Source organism: Atta colombica, unplaced genomic scaffold, assembly GCF_001594045.1.
Source record: "Atta colombica isolate Treedump-2 unplaced genomic scaffold, Acol1.0 scaffold47, whole genome shotgun sequence".
NCBI lineage: Eukaryota > Metazoa > Arthropoda > Insecta > Hymenoptera > Formicidae > Atta > Atta colombica.
In genome coordinates, this window is record NW_017259536.1 from 1,239,010 (window position 1) to 1,262,775 (window position 23,766).

At 32.7% G+C, this 23,766-nt stretch overlaps 1 protein-coding gene across 1 annotated transcript in view; it reads left to right on the forward strand.

Moving 5' to 3' along the window:
- The window catches only part of LOC108691615, a 50,275-nt gene extending 27,147 nt beyond the window's left edge, over positions 1–23,128 (forward strand). Inside the window, exons 11-17 of the mRNA XM_018199458.1 lie at positions 16,427–16,747; positions 17,086–17,210; positions 17,294–17,671; positions 20,849–21,163; positions 21,863–22,021; positions 22,106–22,243; positions 22,360–23,128. Coding sequence (XP_018054947.1) covers positions 16,427–16,747; positions 17,086–17,210; positions 17,294–17,671; positions 20,849–21,163; positions 21,863–22,021; positions 22,106–22,243; positions 22,360–22,974 — 2,051 coding nt within the window. The 3' untranslated portion in view covers positions 22,975–23,128. The remainder of the gene's footprint in view (positions 1–16,426; positions 16,748–17,085; positions 17,211–17,293; positions 17,672–20,848; positions 21,164–21,862; positions 22,022–22,105; positions 22,244–22,359) is intronic.
- Positions 23,129–23,766: the final 638 nt, after the last annotated feature.

The following is a 23,766-nucleotide window of genomic DNA, read 5'->3' on the forward strand; positions in this document are numbered from 1 at the left end:
AATTCAGTAGAGAATTTAAGTCTGAGAAATCTCTTTATAACTGAAAATCCTATTAATAATTATAATACAAATTTTATTACAAATTTTATACGTATTTTAATACAAATCACGTTGCACTTGATAGCTGGTAAGTGGACGATTAATATGGTGCTTGCAATAAGACGGACGACATTATGACATCCGGTAGGATATGTGTTACAAGCGAATATATGTTGACTATGCGTTCCCAACCACATTAACTCGTAATAAGATACGGCAATTGCCCATAGGCATATATATGCGATCATTTCATATGGTAATTCTAACCAATACATGTTGCGAGAAATTAATTTGACATTAATAATTTTACGCATTTCTTTGCAAATTTCTAAAATGCTTATCGTTAAATTGTAAATAATAGATAGATTATAAAAAGCAAATGAATGAATAAAATTATTAAGAAAAATAATCTTAATTTTACTTAAAGCAGATCCTGGTGCTTAATAATTTTCACATACAAATTTTTATAAATACAATTTTTAATTTCAATTTATAAATTGCGCCAATTCAAAAATTAAATTGATGAGCAATCTAATTTGAAGTATTAATATTTCTATTTCAATTGCATTTTAAGTTTGATAAATCGAATCGTCGCAGTTTATAAAAATTCAAAAAATTTATTTACAAAAACTTGTATGTGAATATTATTAAGCACCAGGATCTGTTTTAACCGAAAATAGAATTATTTTTCTTAATAATTTTAATTATTCATTTTTTGCTTTTTATTAATCTATCCATAATTTATATTTTAAAGAAATGTCTTTCTGATTATCTTTTTTAAATTCATTTAAGATTAATAAGATATACAATCTTAATCACCGTTATTTCGTAACTTTTTATCTTGAAATACATTCGATGTATTAAGATATCTATGAGCTGCTCTACTTCAATAACAATCTAAACTACTTCAATCTTATTAAAGGATGAAGCAACTGGATGACCTTTTACTTCATAGAAATGAATATTAATGAATGGTTATTGCACTCTGTCTTACGGTTTAAAAAAATCTGATTTTAAACGTCTCGTCAGAAGAAGCAGAACCGGAATGCACTTTCAGGCAGCTAGTTAACCCCGCTCATTGTACTCCGTTTATGACCGTAACGGAAAGTACGTGGCAGCCTTTGTCATCGTTAGGAAAAACAGTTAACTCTATGCACGAAATTGTAGGACTTCATTCGCGATTTAGTGCTGCGAAAATAAGCCACCATTGTTCTACTAGGACAACCTCCCATTTGCGATCTGTTTGCCGCGACGATAGCATGCGATGCATTTGATAACGTTCAACGTCTGTCCCTCTTTTCGTCGCGAAGAAACACACGGTTATTAAGGTCAAATTTTTTTTTTTTCCGGTAAAAAATTATGTTGACATAATGAGCACACATATATAACAAATTACGTTTCACTGGACATTACGAAAGGTCATTCTTCATTAGTTATGTTCGCTCGTCATTGGTAATTCCATAAATTATGAGTGCTGCGCACTTTGCCATTAGCGACGCTTTCCATTCGGCAATGAATGTCTTGATTACTGAACCGATGATTGATTCGCATTGACTGTACAAAATTGTGCGTCTATACTTAACGATTAATTCAAATTGTATGTTTCAAAGCGTTGGACACAATTTGGCAATTAGGCAATTGATTCTAAAAAGAAACTTATATGTAAACATAGTATTTCAAAAGTAATGTAATTATATATTTTTAATTTTTTTTATTTTTTAAAGAGATATTTTGCTTTAAAAAAAAATATACAGACAAATATAGTCTGAAAAAAGAGAAATAAGAGAATAGAATCAAATAAAATTAAAAAGTAAAAAATAATTTTCCGTATTAACTATTTCTCATATTTATTTTTTTCACACATTAAGAGGATATTCTAGTCTAGAACACGAAATTTTGGAAAATTTATTACTTTTGAAAAATTTTTTAAAGAAAACTACTACATATATTTTTCTACGCTTTTATACATCTACTTGTACATATTTATTAGTAAATATCTATACAGATTTTGACTAAATGTTCAATACTTTTTACGTAATGTAAATTTAAAAAAAAATAAATATGTGGTTGATATGATTACAGCTTTTCAATTTAATCGAAATAAAAAATTCAATTCTTGAAATTCTAAAAGAATTCTTACTCATTATTCCAGTTATTATAAGTGTGATTATAGTTTGAACTAAGAAAACCATTGCAAATTGTTAAAATGATGCAGTTTTAAAAGACAAGTGTCAATGTTTCAACAAAATTTTTAAATTTAACATCTATAAAATATAATAGCTAGTTTATAGGTATCTTAATAATTCTAATTCATGCGATAAACAGACATTTACATATATATATAAAAATTGAAATTGATTGATTTAGTAATTTCTGAGAAATCGTATTAACCAACTTGAAAAAATATAGCTTCGAAAAAAACGCGTTTAAAATTTCAAATAGAATTGTAATATAAAAAGCTGCAATATAAAACATGCAGTTATGAATAAAAGTTTATTTTTAATCTGTGATTATAATCTGTGTCATAAACAAATCATACAATAAATCCTCCTCTAACTCGAAATATGTATTTTTCATTTTTTTTTGCATTTTTTACCTTTGAATGTGATGACAGAGCATTAAACACAAATATGTGCCCTATAACTTAAAAACTATATTTTCATTATTTTGATGAATATTAATAAAATCTTTTAGGAACTTATTTTTTAGATTCTAAATGTTAAAAAATATAAACAAATAGATTTTTTTAGTTCTAGATTCCAGAATATCCCTAAAAATTCAATTTAATAAAGCTATATAAATTTTTATTTAAAATTTACATAGTAAATTTTAATACATAAAAAATAAAATTTACATAGTAAAAAATAAATTTTCTATTGAAATATTTATTTGATGTATCGTTCATCGATGTCTGAAGTTAATAAAGCCGCTTCAAGCACCAACAAAATCGAAGGCCTGTTTTGCGGCTATCGTTAACATACCACATCACGTTTAGTAGCAACGATGATTCGTATTCAGGAAAACGAAATACTTTGCTCGGTTTATATCCTGACGGTCGTTTGATCACCGCGCGAGAGACATGTATGCATGAGAGTATCACATTATGACATCATGCAGGAATGTGTAGACCGTGGGATGTGACTCACGCGATATCAAGTCGCTTCGTTCTTTTGGCGGCAATACTTCGATTCGAAACGATTACTCGTCGCGTCAAGAACTCGCGATTAATCCGGTACTTATATACTTTATACTGATAAGCGATTCATACCGTAGTCATCAATGAACAGTGTTGAGATGTCACAAAATTATCTCGTGGTTTTAATCAGTGATTATAGTCAATTGGCTCTCTAATTAGCTCTCTCATTACGAGAAATTTCTCGTCACTTTTTATTTCCTCTGAGTTGTGATTTTGAAAAATATATCATGTATAACTATATATGTGTATGCGCATATAATAATATAATAATGCGCATTTGTTTTATTGCATAAGGAGATAAATTTAAGGCTTGATAATTATCCGGTTTGTATATCTGTCTCTTTCTGAGATATATAATTGGTGTTGTTGAACAAAATGAGTATTCTGAAACCTAATTGCGGTGGGAAAAGAATGAGTTTCGCGTGTACGCGCGCGCGCGCGCGCGCGTGCAATGTGCGGCGTTTTGATGAGTGTTATACCATTTCACCGAGTTCAGACTGCATTAGTCATGACCTCCAAGAAGTCTCTTAGAAAAGCGGACTAATGAACTTGCCGACTGCTCGGCACCAGTTTATCATTTACGTGAGATAATGCTCAATTGTAAGAAACGTATTACCAGTATCTTAATATCAAAATTATATTATCTTTACATTTAATTGGGAAAAAAAGCTAGTTGCATAAATTGGAAATTTGATTAGATTCAACTGGAAAGATATAAATCAGATATTTAGATTCTGTGAAACATTCTAGTTCGAGATAATCAGAAATTCCATTACGATAATTCTGATTAATACAATCAAAATGCACATTTTGTTCGACTTGTCAATTCTTGTTATAAGTTTAACTTGACATTTCGCTTTTTTTGCGTTTATGTAGATAATGCGTCATAATATGCGATACCTACGATTTTGTTTATTAAATAATTTTTATTAAATAAATATACTACAAAAAAGTAATATCTTAAATTATCTTATATATGAATGAATAAATTAAATTTTTTAATACACATATATTGTATATAATTTTTATTATGTATATGTATACTTTTATACAATATATACTTACATTGTTATATAATTAAGATTATTTTCATTTTAACTTTGAAGACATTAGTTCACTTCTTGTTGATACAACCGAAACTTTTTTTTCAGTGTACGTCTATAAATATTAATGTACATCAGGCATTAAATTCAAATAAAACGCATCTATTTGCATATTGTAATTTCGAAAATAAAACTTAAACGTATAAAGCTACACCAATGTGACAGTGAATACAAATTAATTCGATGCCCGTGAAAATCATGCCTAACAGAATTATTTCATTTAGATCAATATTTTCTGTTCATTAACATGATAATGATCAAGATGCGGCAAGATTCGACTTCTCCAATTATAAGCGCACTCGACACGTCAGTATTCATTGCACTGTCGTCTTTCGATATTTCTTGCCAGGTCTGTGTCAAGATTTTCGAGACTTCTGAAGCTCGAAATAACGCATTTCATATGAAATTCATACATCCGTTGAATGAATCACCAATGAAAAATGAATTTAAATAGAATACGAATAGCTATCTTTGCGTATAATTTCGCAGATTTTACATAAGATTTATTTAGCTAACAAACGATTTCGTTTATGAAAGCGCAAATGGATGTGGACTGTCATTATTGGCACCGGCATGTCAATTATGCATATGAAAAGATTTTATAATCGCAACGTCACAACGTGTGTTTAGCAAGAAAGTCGCTTTTACTCAAATTGAGCACTATGAATTACTTAGACAATCACAATTTTTTTCAAAAATAACGAAGGTACAGTCGCGATTAACTGTACAATCGAGTTCGTTTCAACGTGTCACGTCCGTATAGTAAACGTACTTCAGCAAGATAGATCGTGGTCGATGGAAATCCCGACGAGAGAACCCTTTTCGATGCTTCAAACCGTGACAGTCAGTTTTACGTAAGCTGCTCAAAGAGATCTATTTTTATTTGCGAATTTATGGCAGAACTCTATCGTATCTCTCTTCGAACGTATTTCAATAAAAGTGTCGATTGGAGAAAATAAAAAATCGCGTTTTGATATCGCAAATTACGAACTTACCTTTATTAAAAGCAATAATATTAAAAAATTATCATTTAATAACAAAAACTTGGACTTGCACGGTTCCTCGATAAACGTAAGAATAACCAGACAAAAAAATGCCTCTTGAGATTTCGTATTTCTCCCGCTATACCATCGGCATCTACACGAAAATGAATATCCCAAGCAATTTTGTTTGTTGCGTGTTACCATCAATAATAAAGGCAAAAAGCGGATGATCGAGTGCGCTGGTAGCAAGATGAAAGGCAAGATCGGAGAGGTCTTCGTCTCACCACCGAGTGCAGCAAGCGTCGTAATTTCGGGCCGGGATCTCGAAGAATGATAGTCCCATCTCTGAGGTCATCTTTCCACGCTATCAACACGCTGGGCCTCTACACCAACACGAGCATCGCACGGTCTCGCTCCCGGTCCTCATTCTCTTTCTCTTTCGTTACCAGGTTCCTTCTCGCGCGTATTATTGTTGATCGAGAGTGCGGGTGGTGAGAGGAGCGAGGTCCGTTCTCACCTCCTTCCCCGCTGGCTTTTAAGCCGCCGCTACCACCACCACCATCATCACCACCACTGTGCCGTCGCGACCACCTCCTCTTCGTGGACCTAACACGTTCGAATTAGTCGTCTCGTTAACCAGACTCGTGGCGCAACGAAGAGCCTGGCGCGTACGCATCGCTTGATCAATTTGGTGTAAGCGACATAAAGCCACGAACGTCCGAAAATCTCATAGTTCTGAGCGCGCGTTTAATCTTCTACGTCTTTCTTTAATAGCGTGATAGAATCAAAGAAATTCACGATCTCATATAAAAGCGATTATAATCAAGTGGAAGTTCAAATGCTTCTCGATGTTATACTCTATAGACTGCCATATGCTAACTATGCTAGTCAATGACTACGAAACGTCCTTGAATACAAGCAAAAATAACATAGTGGTAGTAATGTAAGAAAACAATTATACAAATTTTATATTATGTGGAATTAATATACATAGTTGAATAACCGATATTTTTTATAACTATTTTATAGTTATTGTAATTATAAAATATAATTTATTCAAGTATGTGCAATGGACTTTCTATTTACTTTCTATTTACCGATAATTCAAGTCGACACAAATGCAGGGCTGAATAATATTTAAAATAGTTTCATTTTAAATATGTATTTATATGCATTTTACATTTTTCATTTTAAATGGTTTTTGGAAAATAATTTTCATTTTACATTTGAAATAGAACCATTTATCATTTAATTATTTATAAAATAGTTAAATGGTTTTTCCATGTTATAAATTTATTATAAATTTTCTGTAGAATCATTGACGCATAAGAAGAACCGACTCCGAAGATTTTTATGAATATTCAAATAAACTGCAAATTAAATTGTAAACAGAAAATTAATTCCAGACAAACAGAAAATTAATTCCATAAATATCGAATCTTAATAAAAAATGAGTGTTCCAGCTTTATATAAAATACTATATACATTTCTAAAAATGTATTTCACTCTTAACATCTAATTTTGACCGTAATTGGCGCTTCTTGTATTAATTTGATTTATTCAAATAAACAATCCCGTTTCCAAATCATAATATTAAAAAATTTAAAATATTCCCGTCAGAAATACTTTATAATACTATAGGAACTTTGAATGATACTCAGGACTTTGAATTCTGTTCGAAAATGGATTTCAAACGTAAAATACTTTTAAAAAATGTATACCGCAGGAAAAACTATTTTGCATTCGAAAACTATTTAAAATACTTATTTATTCATTTTACATTTAAAATGGATTCCAAAAACCTATTTTGCATTTTGCATTTTACAAACTTTTCAAAAATATTTTACAATCAGTATTTTAAATAAAACTCGAAAAGCATTTTGTTCTGCACAAGTGTCTATTTTTCTTGATACATATATATATTCTATAAGTTTGTGGAAAAAAGAATTTTGCTAAAATATCTGAAAATTTAGATAGATACAGATCCGAAAATAATTTTGTTGGACCATCAAAATTATATAGGAAACTCAAACATGCTGATGAGCAATGCTGCAAAAGTTTTTTCTATTCTAAGCAATTAATTAGGGCATCTTATATTTACATAACTATTTTAATAATCCAACAAAATTTATTTTCAAATCTGCTAAATTTAGATACTTCAGAAAAATTTCTTTCCGTGTAATAAAAAGATAAAACGATACTTGTACCAATTTAATTATGTCTCTAAATGGAAAGCAAACACACATGCATTAATTCTACATACAAAATTTGCACAGTTGTCACCTACATAATCGTCATTATTGTGCCTTTTTTCTCTGAATGTAGGTCACTCGTGTCGATCGCAGCCGATTTGTGTTCATATACCTTAAATTTCTAATTTTTCTGGGTTAAGGGAGTAGAATTTCTACGTTTATCGCAAATACCAGTTAAAAGGAACAGCGAACTGAAACGAAATTTCTAACATGTGTTTCGAGATGGAAGATATTGTCGACGACACTTGGAGTAATTAGTTTCAGGCTCGTTCGTTACTGTGAATTTCGGGCTGACGAAGTTTCAGTTGGAATCCCGAGGAAGCTCGCCTGGAATTCGTCGCCGATGAAGTGACACGCTGCTCACGTGCTCGCGCGCGAGGTGGTGGGGAACTATCGTGATTGCTCACGATCGAGCAGCGCGATCGTTTCTTCAGTGCCGTGCCGATCGATCAGACAGGTGGATCAAGGTAGATCGTGCACGCGGAACGTGCCGACATCGGTCAGAAAACTGTTGCCGGCCGGTAGTTCGATCGTTCCGTTAATCGGAGTGAGAGAGTTTCGAGAATCGTACGAGTGTCGCGTGAGAAAGGGAAGTGCATTGAGGTTCATTTAGTGTGAAAGAGAAAGAAGGATACAGACGACATTGAAAGACGAGGAGCGGAGAAACGTACGTCGAAGAGCATCGAGTAGGGAGATAGTGGACTTTTGTCCGTGGGTATGTCTTCTAAGTATTTGTGTTTGCGTGAGTCTGTGTGTGTGTGTGTGTGTGTGTGTGTGTGTGTGTGTGTGTGTGTGTGTGTGTGTGTGTGTGTCTGTTGTCATGCCACGTGCACTCTGCAGAAACATTATGTGTTCAAAGTTCCTGGCGTGCCTCGCAAAAAGCACGATACTTGTTGCTCGTTACGCTGCTTGATGTTATAATAGTTTGTCCTCGATTGTGTGCGTTGAAAGGCCAACCGAAAAGAGGAGTTTAAAGGGAATTTATAGGAGTTACAAAGCTGTTTTTTTCAACTTGCACTTGTCCAAGATATGGTTTTTGTAGCGCGATAAATAGACACGACAAATCTAGTGTAACGAATTAAGTACAATACATATATATATAACAGTATACATATATAACAGTGCAATATAATATAAATAAACTTTGCTCTTTTATTGCAACGCAAATAATGAAATAAGTTTAAATATTTAAAATTTTTTTTAATATTTAAAAATTTTGTAATTTTAATTTTGAAATGAAATTTTCAGGTGACGACTGAGTCTAAAGAAATAAAAGTATATGCTAACATTTTTTTCTTTATATTTTTATTCTTCTTTTCAAGCGAAAAAGTGACAATTTTTTAATTGCTTGCAAAAAAAGCAGAAATATGAAAAAAAAAGAGAGAACATAATTTAAACATATTTTTTTCCTCTAGAATCACATAAAAATTTCATTTCAAAATTAAAATTACAAATTTTAATAATTTAAAACATTCAAACCCATTTTTTGGAAAACTTTGTTTTCTTAGTGTCGTCGTTGTAGCAAATGAACGATTTGTATTCGCACGACAATATTATCTTATCAGTGCTTTTTTAATTTAATAATCTTTTAAATCTTATATGTATATAATTCGATTTCACTGCGATAAATTCCATTAAGAAATCTAAGCGTGCTCATTTGTGCTCCGCATATGGAAAGCGATAGATAAAAAAAGAGAAAGCTGGACAAAAAGAAGTTCGTCCATAATGAAACAAATTCTTTTATTTCTTTCTTATTAACGATATAGAAAAGAATGTATAACAAAATTTAAGATCGCTTCAAGATTTAATTTGAATTTACCGGCAAAATTAAACAAAACAGTTTTTTTATATTGCTCTTAACAAAAAGAACTTGTGTTCTATTTCCATAAGAACGTGGTTTAACTTTAACAATCAACGCTATAACAAGGGATTTTCCCGCTGAGTGTTATTCGCTCCGTTTATTTTAGACTTGCGATTTTGTTATTCTTAGGTGGCATTCTATCTTTAGTTCTGGCACACGTCTTGCCATAAGTGTTACGTTATAATCCCAACTTACAAGTATTAGATACATGATATTAAGAAAAAATTCTTTATGTCACAGCAGAAATATACGTTCTATTTTTCACTAACTGACTCATTACGTAGTCACTGATAAAAATTTCAACTCGCAATATTTTCGTGAAACAATATCGTTCTGTGAGTTTTTACATTTAAAGAAAAATATTTTGTTAGTTGCATATGTAGCAAGAGTTATCGTTTCAAAATTCTGCTTTCATTGCTTAATGACTACGATGTAAAATAATGCTGTTGTATATGTAAAATTAAAAGTCAAATACACTGCAACAATGAATAAAGCGAGTATTTGCTACATACCTAAAAGCACAAATAAAATACAAATTAAAATTACGAAACTTTGATTGACAAAATCACTTTTAAATATTTGAGCATTAATAAATATATCTTAAGTCAATATAAAAGACAATGAGAAAAAAGTTTTTGCTATTTGTAACTATAGTTGCTTTCAATTTACACCGATTCTCAGATAATTCTCACTTGCGACGTGATAATTCAGTTGAATATGCGTTCCTTTTGCATTCTGACAAGTGAGATTCAATTGAGTTTTTACCCATAATCTGCACAAGATCGAGATTGTTTGCTTTAGTGCTCTCATAAACTCGCTTCAAAGTGAGGTTATGAATCTGTGTTGACATGTGTGATAATTTTTTACCAAAGTAAGTAACTATATAATTATTTATTATATAGTTATTAACTATAGAATTTTTTACCAAAGTAGTGACGTTATTAATCTGAATATAAAATATTCAGCTCACTTCAGACTCAGTTTCACTTGTGCGTAAATGGAAAACAATTTATAATTGCATGTTATCGTAATTATGATTATTATTGCTACAATATTAGTAATAATGACTATATGTACAGTTCCATCACAAATTTATAAAGTTGGTCACCAAAAATGGTAAACTGTAAATTATAGTTATTACTGTCATAAAAATGAATTAGAATTATTATAATTTAACTACAATTTATAGTTATAAATTACAGTATTATTTATGGCTATAAATTATAATCATTAAATTATGTAAGTTATGATCATTATCTCGGTCATTACTTTTATAGTAAGTTTTATAAGCCAATCATATTTTATATGATTCTCCTAAAAATGGACTATAAATTAAGTAGAAATAATTCTGTTTATACTTTTATTTTCAACGTCAATGTATAACAGAAATTTGCATCAAAATCTAAATACATTAAGTAGTAAATTGTTTATTTAGACCGTTCATTTTCGCAAAATTTCCATCATGAATAATTGAATGCAGCGATGTGAGGACGGAAATCGTTGAAGGTTTTCAGTCGAGTCCACATCAATCGTGGGCATCATTCTCATTCAATTCCCGTTCGCTTTAGCATTAGCATTTCCTATGACGGCAGCGAAATTTCCTTTCACGAAATGATTTTGCGCGTTACGTTCGCCTCAATGTCAATAGCAATCGGATGTGACAATAGTGTTGTTTGAAAAGTTCGAGTAACTAATTAGCGATTACCCTGTAATCGGTTAACACATAGAAAACCAATGAAGCAATCACTTGCGATGTACACGCCTCTTGTGTTTGATGTAGATAACGATTATCTCTGAAAGATAATCCGTGCAATGGGTCAGACAAAGAAACTCAGGATCCAAGACTAACATATATAGTTTATAAATAATAATTATAGAGCGAGAGAAAATATATTTTGCGCGAGATAATATTTGAATTATTAATAATATTATAAACTAAAGTTCTTCTTTTATACAAATTAATTATAATTATTTTTCAATAATTATATACATAGAGTGTTTCATAATATATATTGACATAATTTCAAGAATGAATTCGGAACGGAATGAATGGACTTAAAAATAATTCAAAGATTCATATAAACATTTGATCTTGTTTCTAAATTACATTTTCGTGTTTTAATTCTTCACTCAAAAAAAGTGATCTTGCAGTTATAGCGAAAATTATCTAAGTACGAAAAATTAGCTAAAATAGATAAATTTCTAAAGAAGAACTGCGATGTTGGATATGTATTGCATCTAATCTAATAGATGGCAAATAGATGACAAAGATAGAATTTAGATTTATAAATTCTATGCGTATGATAATTTTCTATCAGATACAAAAAATAATTCTAACTGGAGCAGCAAAATATTTTTTTATGTGTTGTTGTATTGTATAAACTGAACTAGAATAGCATCTTCACACATTTCTGTCTTACTAATAATCAGTAAGATGCGAAATGCGAAGATGCGTGACGATATGTTAGTTTAGTTTATTAACGAGGATTGGAGGACTTGCTGTCACAAATGTGGCTAACCTACATTTTGTAAAAACAGAGTAAATGAACTTTAAAGTTGAAGTGATGAAAAAAATACTAATATTATTTTAAAGAAAAAATAGAAAAAATATTAATTATTTTAATTTTAGAGTTTATTTAATTTGTTTTTACAAAATATGGATTAGCTGATTGTTAAAGGAAGTCTTTCATTTAATGAAACACAAAAATGTTTGTAACTCGGTCAGATAGAACTAATGTTTGTATGAACTGTTTATATTATTTTTATGACGCATTCATTTCTAAGATTATATTCACATGTGAAATATCCTGTATATACAATATTAATTGATGTATTATTGGCTAAAGCAGATAGCAAAATAAGATAATGCCGCAAAATACACAGAATTCTGAAACAATAATTTCCGCTACAAGTTCATATACGAAACTTACGTTGCGCTCCGACGATATACAAGGTCAGTAATTATCTGCTGCAACCGCGCTATCGCTTGCGTAAATCGTTGGTTTCGTTGGAAGCCAACAATTTCACGGGAGTTGTAATTTATCCAAGAATTCATTGCACCTACGGCCAATTGGGCTAATTGATAGTATATGAATTTAATTCAACTAAATGGTAATACTCTGTGGTATGTGGCAATAGTGCGTATTAACGCACTATTTCTCGGCACGTAGTCTTATACAATCGAGAGAATAATAGTACCAATATTAGGAAGTCTTTGTTACTTAATAAGATAAATGAGCTGGTGGGAGCTAATAATACTGTCGAGAATTGGATGAGGGCTAAAGAAATTTATGAATGATCGCGCGGCGTTTATGATCCACAGAATTTCAACAAGCAACGTTGAGGTGCTATTTATTTGAAGTTTACTTTAATATAAACTTCCATATATATATATATAGAAGTATTAAAATCATATACACTATTTATGAAAATATAAAATAAAATAATTTAGTGCCCAAAAATTTGTATTTATTGAAGCAGCTAAAATTAAAATTAACCAAGAAATTAAAATCGATTCTTGATAAAAAACGTAACATGGAAATTAATTTACGCCGTTTTTACGGTATTTTGCTATCTATGACTTGACATCTATCTACAGGGAGAACGTTTTATTTTTATAATCTTCCATTCGCGATTTGCGATACAAGACCAAATGGGTTTATTGCGGATTTTAATAACTTTTCCGATCGATCTAATAGTGTGCGGATAGCAGTACGGAATTAAAGAATGTAGTAGCGTATTTATGAGTCTCTCTTAATGCTCATACATTTTTAATATCTCCTGAAATCCCTGTTTTTCTTTCTAAAACTTGAGCAGCACATGCATTTATTTACGCAAGAATTACTTTAATGTTTATAGCCCAAAAGAATTATTCGCGGATTTTTTCTTTGCTTTAATGGACCGCATGAACATTTCCATGACGAAAAGAGAAAATTAAGATAGGCAGAAGTAATGTACTTCTTTAGGGTGAAATTAAGATGATCGCAATTAAGATGCAATTAAGAGTCATATGCAAGTTAAAACATTATTAGGATACAAACTCAAGAATTAACTTATTTAATTAATCATTTATGATATATAAACGTTAAACTTGCAACTGTTTATTGTAAATTTCTACAATTTAATAAGTCATTACATTTACATTCATGTAACATGATTACACTTATGTAATAAATAATACTCAAATATAAGAATCTAAAAGTATGGAAGTTCACGATTTTGACAAATTAATTAAAGGGAATATTATATTAGGGATCATATATTTAGATAATAAATGACCCAAGTATATAAATTTAGAAAATTGTTAAGAACAACGATCTCTAAGAATTTAATTAAAATTCAATTGTAAGCTTCCATACTTTAAGATTTTTATAGGAAATGCGTAAAAATCTATAAAAGATCTTAGTATCTCATATTCAAAGATGTTTGGGCGTTACATCTTTTCTGCGAAGCCAAGTAGGCAAATCAGTTCTTTAGATAGTGCTTTTAAAGGGATGAGCAAGGAAGGATGGAAAAGGCGAGAATTTATGTAGTAATTTGTGTATATGACTTGAATAACTACCTACATAATATAACGTGGTTGAGGCTGGAGAGCGACGACGGTAAGCAGACGACGCTCTCCGCGATGGAGCTTTAATTAAAATTACGTACGTTTGCCTCTCGTAACATGCACACATTACTCTCTCGCCTTCTCCACACTTCTATTTTATATTTTTATGAGCTTTTCATTAAGAACGCGCGTATGCATGCGTGTGTCTAAGTGTGTCGTTTGTATGCGAATATGTAGTACATAACGTATTCTCGGAGGAGCAGAGGATGTCTTTGAAAGAGCATTCGTGACGGCTTAAATTTGTCCTTTTTCTTCTCTGACCTCTGCTGGTGAATCCTCATTTACTGAATTATGAAAAAATTTCTATCGCGTATTTGCGAATCGTCGATTCGCGAATAACGAATAGTCCTCGTAGAGATGCCACAACACGAGTCTGTAATAAGCATCTCTTTTACGCGAAATGCATGAAGCCGTGATAAATAAGCAAAGGATCGTAGAAAAAAAAATAAGAAAAGAGGGAAATTGGGAAATTATTCGCACCTGTGTGATGTGAAAAAATGCAGTTTCTGAGTGTTTGAGGGGAAATTATGAGAAGAGATCGTACGATGAATATCTTTTCATTGCGTAGAGAGAAAGTATATGTGACACCCATAGAAGGACACAAATATTTTTCCTCTCATATTATATCGTCCCACTAACGCCGATTTGTTAGAAACTGCATTTGAATGAGATTAAAGTTTAATTTTTTTATTTCTTTTTAAAGAAAAGTCTTAATAATTTTTAATAACAATTTTTAATTATAATTTATTATTATTTTTTTTTAGAGCTTAAAGTCCTTTTAAATAATGTCATTCGTTTATCAAATTTTTTATGTGAAAGACATCGTAGTTGTTCATAAATTTGAAATCACTTCTTGTCGATATAATTGTTTAACGTTTAACGTCGTGATATCACGAGTATTGATTGCCCTCCGGCTAATTCTCTCGTTGAAACAATGGCACATCTACAATGAATATTCAACGTGTCTGTAAATTCACTGGTTTGTATTGCATATGCATTATGATGACTTGAGGTAGACAGTAATAATTGACATGTCCGCGAGACTTGGAAGATGTTGAAATTGCAAAATGTAAAATAATTGACGCAAAAGTTTGAAGTATATGCCAAATCGATTAAAGATTTTCGTAGAAATTGTAGGGATAGAATATGATTAGAAATCTCCTATAGTGTTATTTTTAAATTTTGATGATATGTTCCTTGGAAAATGAAAGAATGATACAACGTTTAAATGTTTTATACAGTTATGAAAATTAAACGAATTCGTAGAAAATAAATAATTTTATATAATATAGATATAATAATAAGAATAAATTGCGCGTTCCTATAAAGTTATTATTATTGATTTAAAAATAATAAGATAATTTGAATGAATCATATCACTTTCTCCTTTCTTTCTTTCTCTCTCTCTCTCTCTCTCTCTCTCTCTCTCTCTCTCTCTCTCTCGTATCGAATTAAAGCCCAATAAATAAACTTATTTGTTATTTTGATGTCCAAATGATGACAAATAATGCCATCTTATTTACTGAGAGAGAAATGCTGATAGAATTGAAGAGAGATGCTAATGATTCAGTTTTTTAACGAAGCACAGATGCTAAAATTAAAGAAGGCGCAGTCTATAACTATTTCGTCTATGCACTGAAAAAAAGTCTTAATTTCAGAGTAATATTTCTATGAGGATAATTTCTTTGAAATTAGGATTTTTTTCAGCGTGGGTTTTAATTTTATTAAAAAACAATAATCAATAAAGAACGGATGATTGAGAACTAAATGTACAGTAATTGATGCAATAATTTACGCAGTAATATGTTTTGATATGAACAAAAATATATTTTCCTTCTTATATAGTTAAATCGAATTCCATTCTTTCTAATTCATCTTTCTTTCTAATTCGTATTTTTTTTCTTAGCACTCATTTAGTTTTACAACTTTTCGACAGTTACACTCTCAGAATTTGTAAATTCTCCTTTTTATGTGTGCACTTTTTGATTAATTACATTACATTGCAACCAATCAAGAACATTACTTCAACATCGATTACTTCAACATCGCTAAAGATGACTCGAATAGAGCTGAAACATTCGATTTAACTATGTAAGAAGTGAAATACATTTTTGTTTATATCAAAACGCACTAATAAACTGCGCATTTAGTTCTCAATCACCCGTGTTTTATTATTATTGTTTTTTATTATCTCGAGAATTCAATTTTTTTATATATCATTTTTATTTTAATTTTATTCTTTTTTCTGAATATACAAGTATGTATATACTTGAAATTTGTATTTAAAAATACTGTGTGAAGTTTTCGTATTAGTGAACGAATGATATCAGAGCGTGACGAAGAAGAACGATTGCGAGATAGTAATCTGTCGGCGTGCCAATAGGTTTGTTAAAGGGCTCCGTCACGGCTGAACGGCCGCGTACTTTGCGCCGCTTGCGGAACGTCTACGGTCAGACCGCATGCGGGATGGGAACCGGCGGGGACGGCGGGGGTGGAGATCGTCTCGAGGACGGCGAGGTCGCCTTTCGGCTTACTGGCGACCGGGATCGCGACAGGGACGAGAAGTCTCTCAGCATAATGAGTCCCTTCGACGAACAGGAGGAATGGGCAAAGATCTCGGAGATCATGGCGTCATTCGGAACTGGTCTTGTACGAGAGTCGGTGTTCGTCAGTGAGCTCGAGAAAGAATTTCAAACGAGACTAGGTAATCTTCTCGCCGCGTACATACTCCGCTTTCGATTTTGTCGGCGAAGATTTTATTGATCTTATAAGCGATTTCTCGAATCAAAATTCATATTCCATTCGCGTATTTTTTTTTAGGAATTATTCGAAATCACTTTATTTTATTTTTTGCATAACTAATTTTTTTGCATAATAAAACTATTTTTTGCATAATAAAACTAATGCTTCTTTTAATATCATACATTTTAACATTTAAAGCTTTTGTCACGATAAAGTTATAGAAACTGCTTTCGAGTTTGAAAATCGACATTCTTGTTATGATAAAGTTGGAAAAATACTTTTGCATTTCCTATACTTCAGGTTTAAGTTCAGACAATAGCAGTCCCATCGTTTCTACATCTGTGGGCCAATGGCTGTCCAATTTGGGTTTCTCGGATTACGAGTCTCTCTTTATTAATTATGGCTTTGACGATCTTGAGTTCATAGTGAGTATAAGACTGCACTTCTCTCTCATATATTGCGATATAGAAGACATTGCGGAAAACCGTTTAATTGCGCGTGATTGCAGAACGGAGTGTTGGACGAGTCGGATTTGTGTGACATGGGGATCAACAGCGATCAGGAACGGGCTATGATCATGGACGCAGTCGGTTTGCTGAACAAACGAGTGGAAAAGCGTAGCGGTCATGGACAATCGGTGGATGAGTGGCTGAAGAGCATTCACATGGAAAATTATACGGAGACATTCAGGAAGCATCTGTACACCGACATGGATCGGGTCAAACGGATTTGGGAGGTCGAGCTGGCGGCAGTCCTCGAGATCCAGAAGCCGGCGCATCGCAAACGCATCCTTGCGTCTGTGAGTGGTCCGAATAGTGCACGCGCGCAAACTCGAAATGGCACAGGAGCGAACTTGGAAGATTTGAATAAGGATCTCAACACACTGGTAAGTGACAGATTAATTTACTATCTAATAGTATTGTGATGCAGTTCCTTTTTGCTGTGAACGATTTTTAAAAGATTGTTTAAAATATTCTGTGCTTCTCTGACATGATTTATGCAACTCGTACATATAATTAGGATCAGCACAAATGAAAAATTATACAAAATTAAGCTCATTAGTTGAAAAGCATCGATAAATAATAAAACTAAAAATATATCACTTTTTTACTTTAAAAGTGATATAAATTCACAAAATGTGATTTTTTTTTTAGTTATTACTTATTTACATGAATAAGTTAAGTAAAAATTATTCTATCAAAAGTAAATTAATTTAATCTCAGGATCTGCCAAATAGCACTCGTGTCGTTTTTAAGGTTTTCAAATACTCATAATATCTTCTACAAGAATAATATTTTTGAGATGTGTTATTTTCATAAATAAAAGTGAGAATCTTCTGCAGAGAACATTTAGAGTCAAGATAATTTAGTAATCGAAGAAGAAATTGTTTTATTTTGAATTTAATTTTGGTTGATCAGGATTAATATAAAAAGATTGATATTTCGAGTGTCACTTTTGATGAAATTATTCCGGATTTGTAATTTTCTAAGTTATTAAACTTGTCACAACTTTTTATAGACAAAGAACTTCATAGACAGAAGAAAATATAATATAATTTCATTATTTTACATTAAAAGCAGACATATAAATTAAGAAATATTTGACACACAAAGAAATATGTGACTCACAAAGAATTCCACCACTGATCGAAGAATTTTATACATTTAAACCACACGAAAGTAGACTGAATACTCGGATTTCACTTCATCCTATATTCATACATGGACTCAGTAAGCGCATAAATTGAGAATGAGAATTGTAATCAAATTTAATGACGTTATAAGCGTAATTTGTTAATCGATGTTTAACAAGTAATTAATATAGTTATATAGTAGGAAAACATATTAAGTAGAATAACTGAAGAAGTAAAAGTCGAAATGTTGAATTTTAGATAAATTACATAATTGTAGTAGAATTATTAATAAATACTAGATATTATATTGCTTGTAACAGCACCTCATTATTCATTTGTAATTGTCACAACTTAAAAAAATTTTTTTTAAAGGTGAAAAGAAAATGACATTTAATCATGTTTCTAAAAATATATTTCTTTTGCAGATATTGATTGATTAATTAATTATTTTCTATTAAGTTGAAAAATGATTTTTTTGAAAAACTTAATTTTTTTAGTTGTGTTACTTTTAAAGTAAGGGAATGATGTATAAAACGCAGAAAATGAATTTTTTTGTCAATAAATTAAATACTAAAATTCGTCGTCTTGCAAATTGATACATTGATAGGATCGGTGAACGAAGATAATATGTTCAACGGAGATGTCTGACAAGAGCGCACACTTCGCCAGCAAGGGTGGAATCGAGGGCGGGCGGTGATGTGGCAAGCTCGATCGCTTCCGACGTGCTTTTCGCTTGATTGCGTCATAATGTAAATATCGTAGCTAATTGGAGGCTCGGTATTGTGATGCACGCGTATACATGTGTTCTCTACGAGATGAGCATCTCTCGAGGCGCTTTTTGTTCGGATGCCTTCACCATGTCAGGCGTCGATAAGTACATCTCGCTACTCACCCGTATCTCCCCCGCTCATGTCCTTTTAATTAGCTCATTAAATCCACTAAACGTCTCCGGCGACCGGATCGCTCGGATCGCGTCATTCTCGCACTCGATAATCCCGACAAATTGGTCTCTTTTGCCTTTTCAGCCGGTCTCTTCCTCCCATGATTTTTCGCAGCTATCGAATTCGACGAACCATAGTTTGAACTCTGGCACCCTCGTTGGTAACGCTTACGGATTTTCGTAGTCCATACGCTCTTCAACATTCGAATTTCGTGTTCTCTCTCTTTTTCTCTCTCACTCTTGCGTTTTCATTTAACCTCCCTTTCGTTCGAGTCTTTTGCAATTTGTCGGAATAGCAATACCCGGAATTATATGCATAGGCCAGATGGAGCGGACGATTCGGGTTGTAATCCGAATTCGAGTATCGCGCCCGCTCGACTCGAATCCAATTTGTTTGCAATAGCTGAAATATCGCGACTATCGACGCCACATGATTCACCATTTTGGCATACAACCGGTAAAAGGTTTCTTTCTGCTGTAACGGTTTACAATACAATGCGTTTACGAAGGTAATTACACGCACAAAGTAAACTACGGGACGTATTCGACTTGGTAATATGCCGTATAGAACTTTGGATGGCGCAATATTTATTCCTTTTTTTTTTTTTACATTGCACATAGTCTAGCGTTTCGTTAAAGCCGGTTGGTCCAGCAGATTCTTGTCATGATAAAGCTATAAAAAAATATCTACCAGGAAAATTGCAACCTCGGGGCAGACATGCCAGTTTCTATTCGGAATTGCACGGAAATTGGTATTTATCTGTAAGAGGGAATGTAAAAACTCTGCTTTTTGATATACAATTTTTTGTGAAGATTGCACGAGAGTAAATTTGAATAATTTGAATATTTTTCGTAATAAAAAATTTGTTGAAACGTACATACCTACTTTTAAATAACTTTTAAATAATAGTAAAAATTTATTGTTAACTATTGTTTTATATGTGTTAAATTTTTTTTTGACGTTTTCACAGAAATTTTTATCAAAAATTAACCACGCGATTTGTGGGTTACTTTCGTGTCTTGATACATCATTAAATGCCAACGTTTTGTAAATATTGCAATTCACTTCATCAGGATAAGAAAGCAACATATTGATACAGTATTAAATTGTTTCTCGTACTAATGAAGTAAACTGTAATATTTATCAAATGTTGACATTTAATTATATAGTTATTATATTATTATATTATATTATATTTTATTATATTATATTGCCCAAATAAAAACAACAAGTTATTATGATATCAAAATGATGTTAAAATGATTCCAAAATGATTATTAAAAGTCATTTTTCAACCATTTCCAATTCATTATCATGACTTGTTCTGCTTGGGTTGCAATTTGTGCTTAAAGCACAAAAGATTACGTATTCCGCGAACAAACGATCTAACTGCGCATCAGTCCCTAACAAATTGAGGATTGCCGGTCGGATGATCCGTTTGTGATGCGGGAACGGTCTCAAATCTGGTTGCGCGATGTTATTTCCGTAGAAGACGAACATACAGCAGCTGAAGGAGGAGATACGGGAGAAATTGCCGGAAACAACGGCGGAGGGTAACGGAGGCACATCGATAACCAGTGGCACGAATGCGACGGCCACGGGTACATTAAGGCACCGCAAAAACAGGCCGGCGCCTCAGCCACCCCAGCGACCTAGTTCGCATAATGGGGCGATTTCGGCGCCGGAACAGCTCGAGATCAGGGCTCCGTCCGAGCTACTTTTTGGAGTGCCTTCCACCCTCAAGACGCAATGGAGGCATCAACCGAAGGCTCTAGTCACCGGCTGCGTCACGTACGTCGCTAACGTAAGTTTACTCTTGCTTTTACGTTGTCTTTCTATCATTGTTATTTTCGAAAAGAAACCTATTTATTCTCTAAATATATATATATATATATTGTAGTAGCAATTATTTCCGATCGTTATTAAAATTATTTGAATGGCAAATTTTTTCCCGCAACTGTATCGTATGAGAAACAAATTTGTAGATCTTTTGTTGTGATATAGTTTGATATATAAACTTATTATATATGAATTGCATGAAAAATGTTTGATTTAAAAGATTTATGTTATTATTAAAAGATTATTGTTGAACTATTGTCGGTTTTTTTAAATAACTAACTATATATGTTATAAGTTTACTTATATAATTTTTCATGTTTATAAAGTTCTGTTAAACTTATCTATTGTCTTATTCTGTTAATTATGCATGACGAGTGAATTATGACACTCGTTCATCGCTTCAAGGCCGATTGTGATTATAGTTAATTCGTAGAATGCAGTAATAGGTTTCGTGCAGAAAATTGTCCATTAATTCCTCGGAATATTTCAATCCAAGAGAGAATCCATTTACATTCAGAATTGTACTCAGAATATTTAAATAGTAATTACAGAATTCTTGTAGAAAGTAGATGTTCTGTGATCCATAATGCTTAAAAACTTCACCTAAATCGTCTGTTGTGTCGGTTCTTAGGAAAAAAGCTTTTTCTGTTTATAAATAATATAGTATCTGGGCTCCACTGTCGTCAAGGAATTACGCGGCACCGAGTCGACGAAAAAGTCAATACAGAAGCTGAAGAAGACCTTTCGAGAACCTAGAATCACCCCTGACATTATGCTGGCTATCTCTTATCGTGGCGTTCGTTTTCTCAACACGTTAACTAATGTAAGGTCCTTTTTTTCACAACAAACATTTTACACGTGTAAGACGAAAATAAGACAAACATGTTCTTTATGACCGATACTATAGGAACCAATTTGCGAGCACGAGATCCGTAACATTCATTGCGCCTGTCAAGATGCTGACGATCTTACTCACTTCGCGTATATCACGAAGGACCATGCCAGTCGTACGCACTTTTGTCACGTATTTTGTGTACCAACAATGGTAAATATCTATTTTATAGAGAACTTAGGAAAAAATCGCATCCTGTTACATATACGATTCTTTACGATTTTATTTGACGCTCGGACGTACGAAATTCCGTCATTCCGTCATTACAGGATCAAGCGACAGAGGTCATTCTGACTCTGGGTCAGGCTTTTGAGGTAGCTTATCAGATGGCATTGAGGGACAAGCTCGGTGGTCACGCTATTCGGTCTCAATCCGCCAATCAACTAGCAACGCTCGCTGGATCGTCAAAGTCAACGATGCCCGCCAAAATGTCCGTGTCTCCCGATTCCACGTCTGATTTCACCAGTCGTGACACGGATCATACCATGATACTCAATTCCACGTCGTGCGCGAATCCCAAGATGAAATCGAGATCGAAGTCCATACCTAATCCAAATCTCCATACCGTTAATCCAAATCCAACGCAGGACAGTAACTCCAACTCCAGTTTAAGCTCAACGACGACCACCGCGAATTGCAATCCCAGCTCGAATTCTGCCTCGAGTCCTAGCGCGAACTCGATCACCAGTTCTAACTTGAACAGCACCACTAATCAGACCACTAAGCCCTTGGTTACTCACGGCCGTTCCCATTCCGTCAATGACATCAAGGTAAACGGTAATCAATTGAAGTTAGCACCAGCGCCGGTGGACGATATTGGTATCGGAGTGAAAGATATGAAACCCGGTTCCAGAGCTCCGATCGCGCTCTCCGAGGAGCTGTAAGCTGTATTCCGAACCGAAATGCATGATATCGCTGTAATACATGATCGCGTACCAATCTATTTGACAGAACCGCGTTGTTTTTGTGTCGGCACAAATAACAAAGCTCTACTAGCATCATAGAAATGATTGTCGTAATTTTTCAATCTTTCAATTTAGAAACACATTTAATAGCATTTATAACGAACGTGAAATTGAAAGCAATATTTCATTATTCGCAAAATTTGCATAAAGAGTCATGCAAAGCATCATACATAATAAGGTCTGTTTTTTGCTGAACTTTTTGCACGTTCATCTTTTTTCTTTTCTTTTGTTGGAAAAAAAAAAAGAGAAAAGATGAACGGTACAAAAAACAAGAATAATCATAGCAAGGAGTTCGGCTAAATTGAACAAATACATGTCTTTTGCGATTTGAAAATTAATAATAATTACAAAAACGCGCACGATATTCTCTCGACCGATTAGCGGTATTAGTCGGGATTACGCGGTTACTGTAACTATAGTATAGTTCCTTGACGCATAAGGAACGAATATCTTTTATTGTGTCTTTTTATGCGATTGGATTTGGTCATTTCGCCAATGGTGTATATATTTTTAATGGGATGCACTCGTATATATACATCACCGCCGGAAGGCAGGAACTTTTATGGGATTCAACTATTATGGAATATATAACGAATGATATGTATATGGCCTTGAGAATGGCGAAGGTAAGTAACAGAACATCATTCCTCATCCTGCACCTTCAAACCTTGACTTTCGACTAATTTGACTGATTTTACAATGATGCTGTGA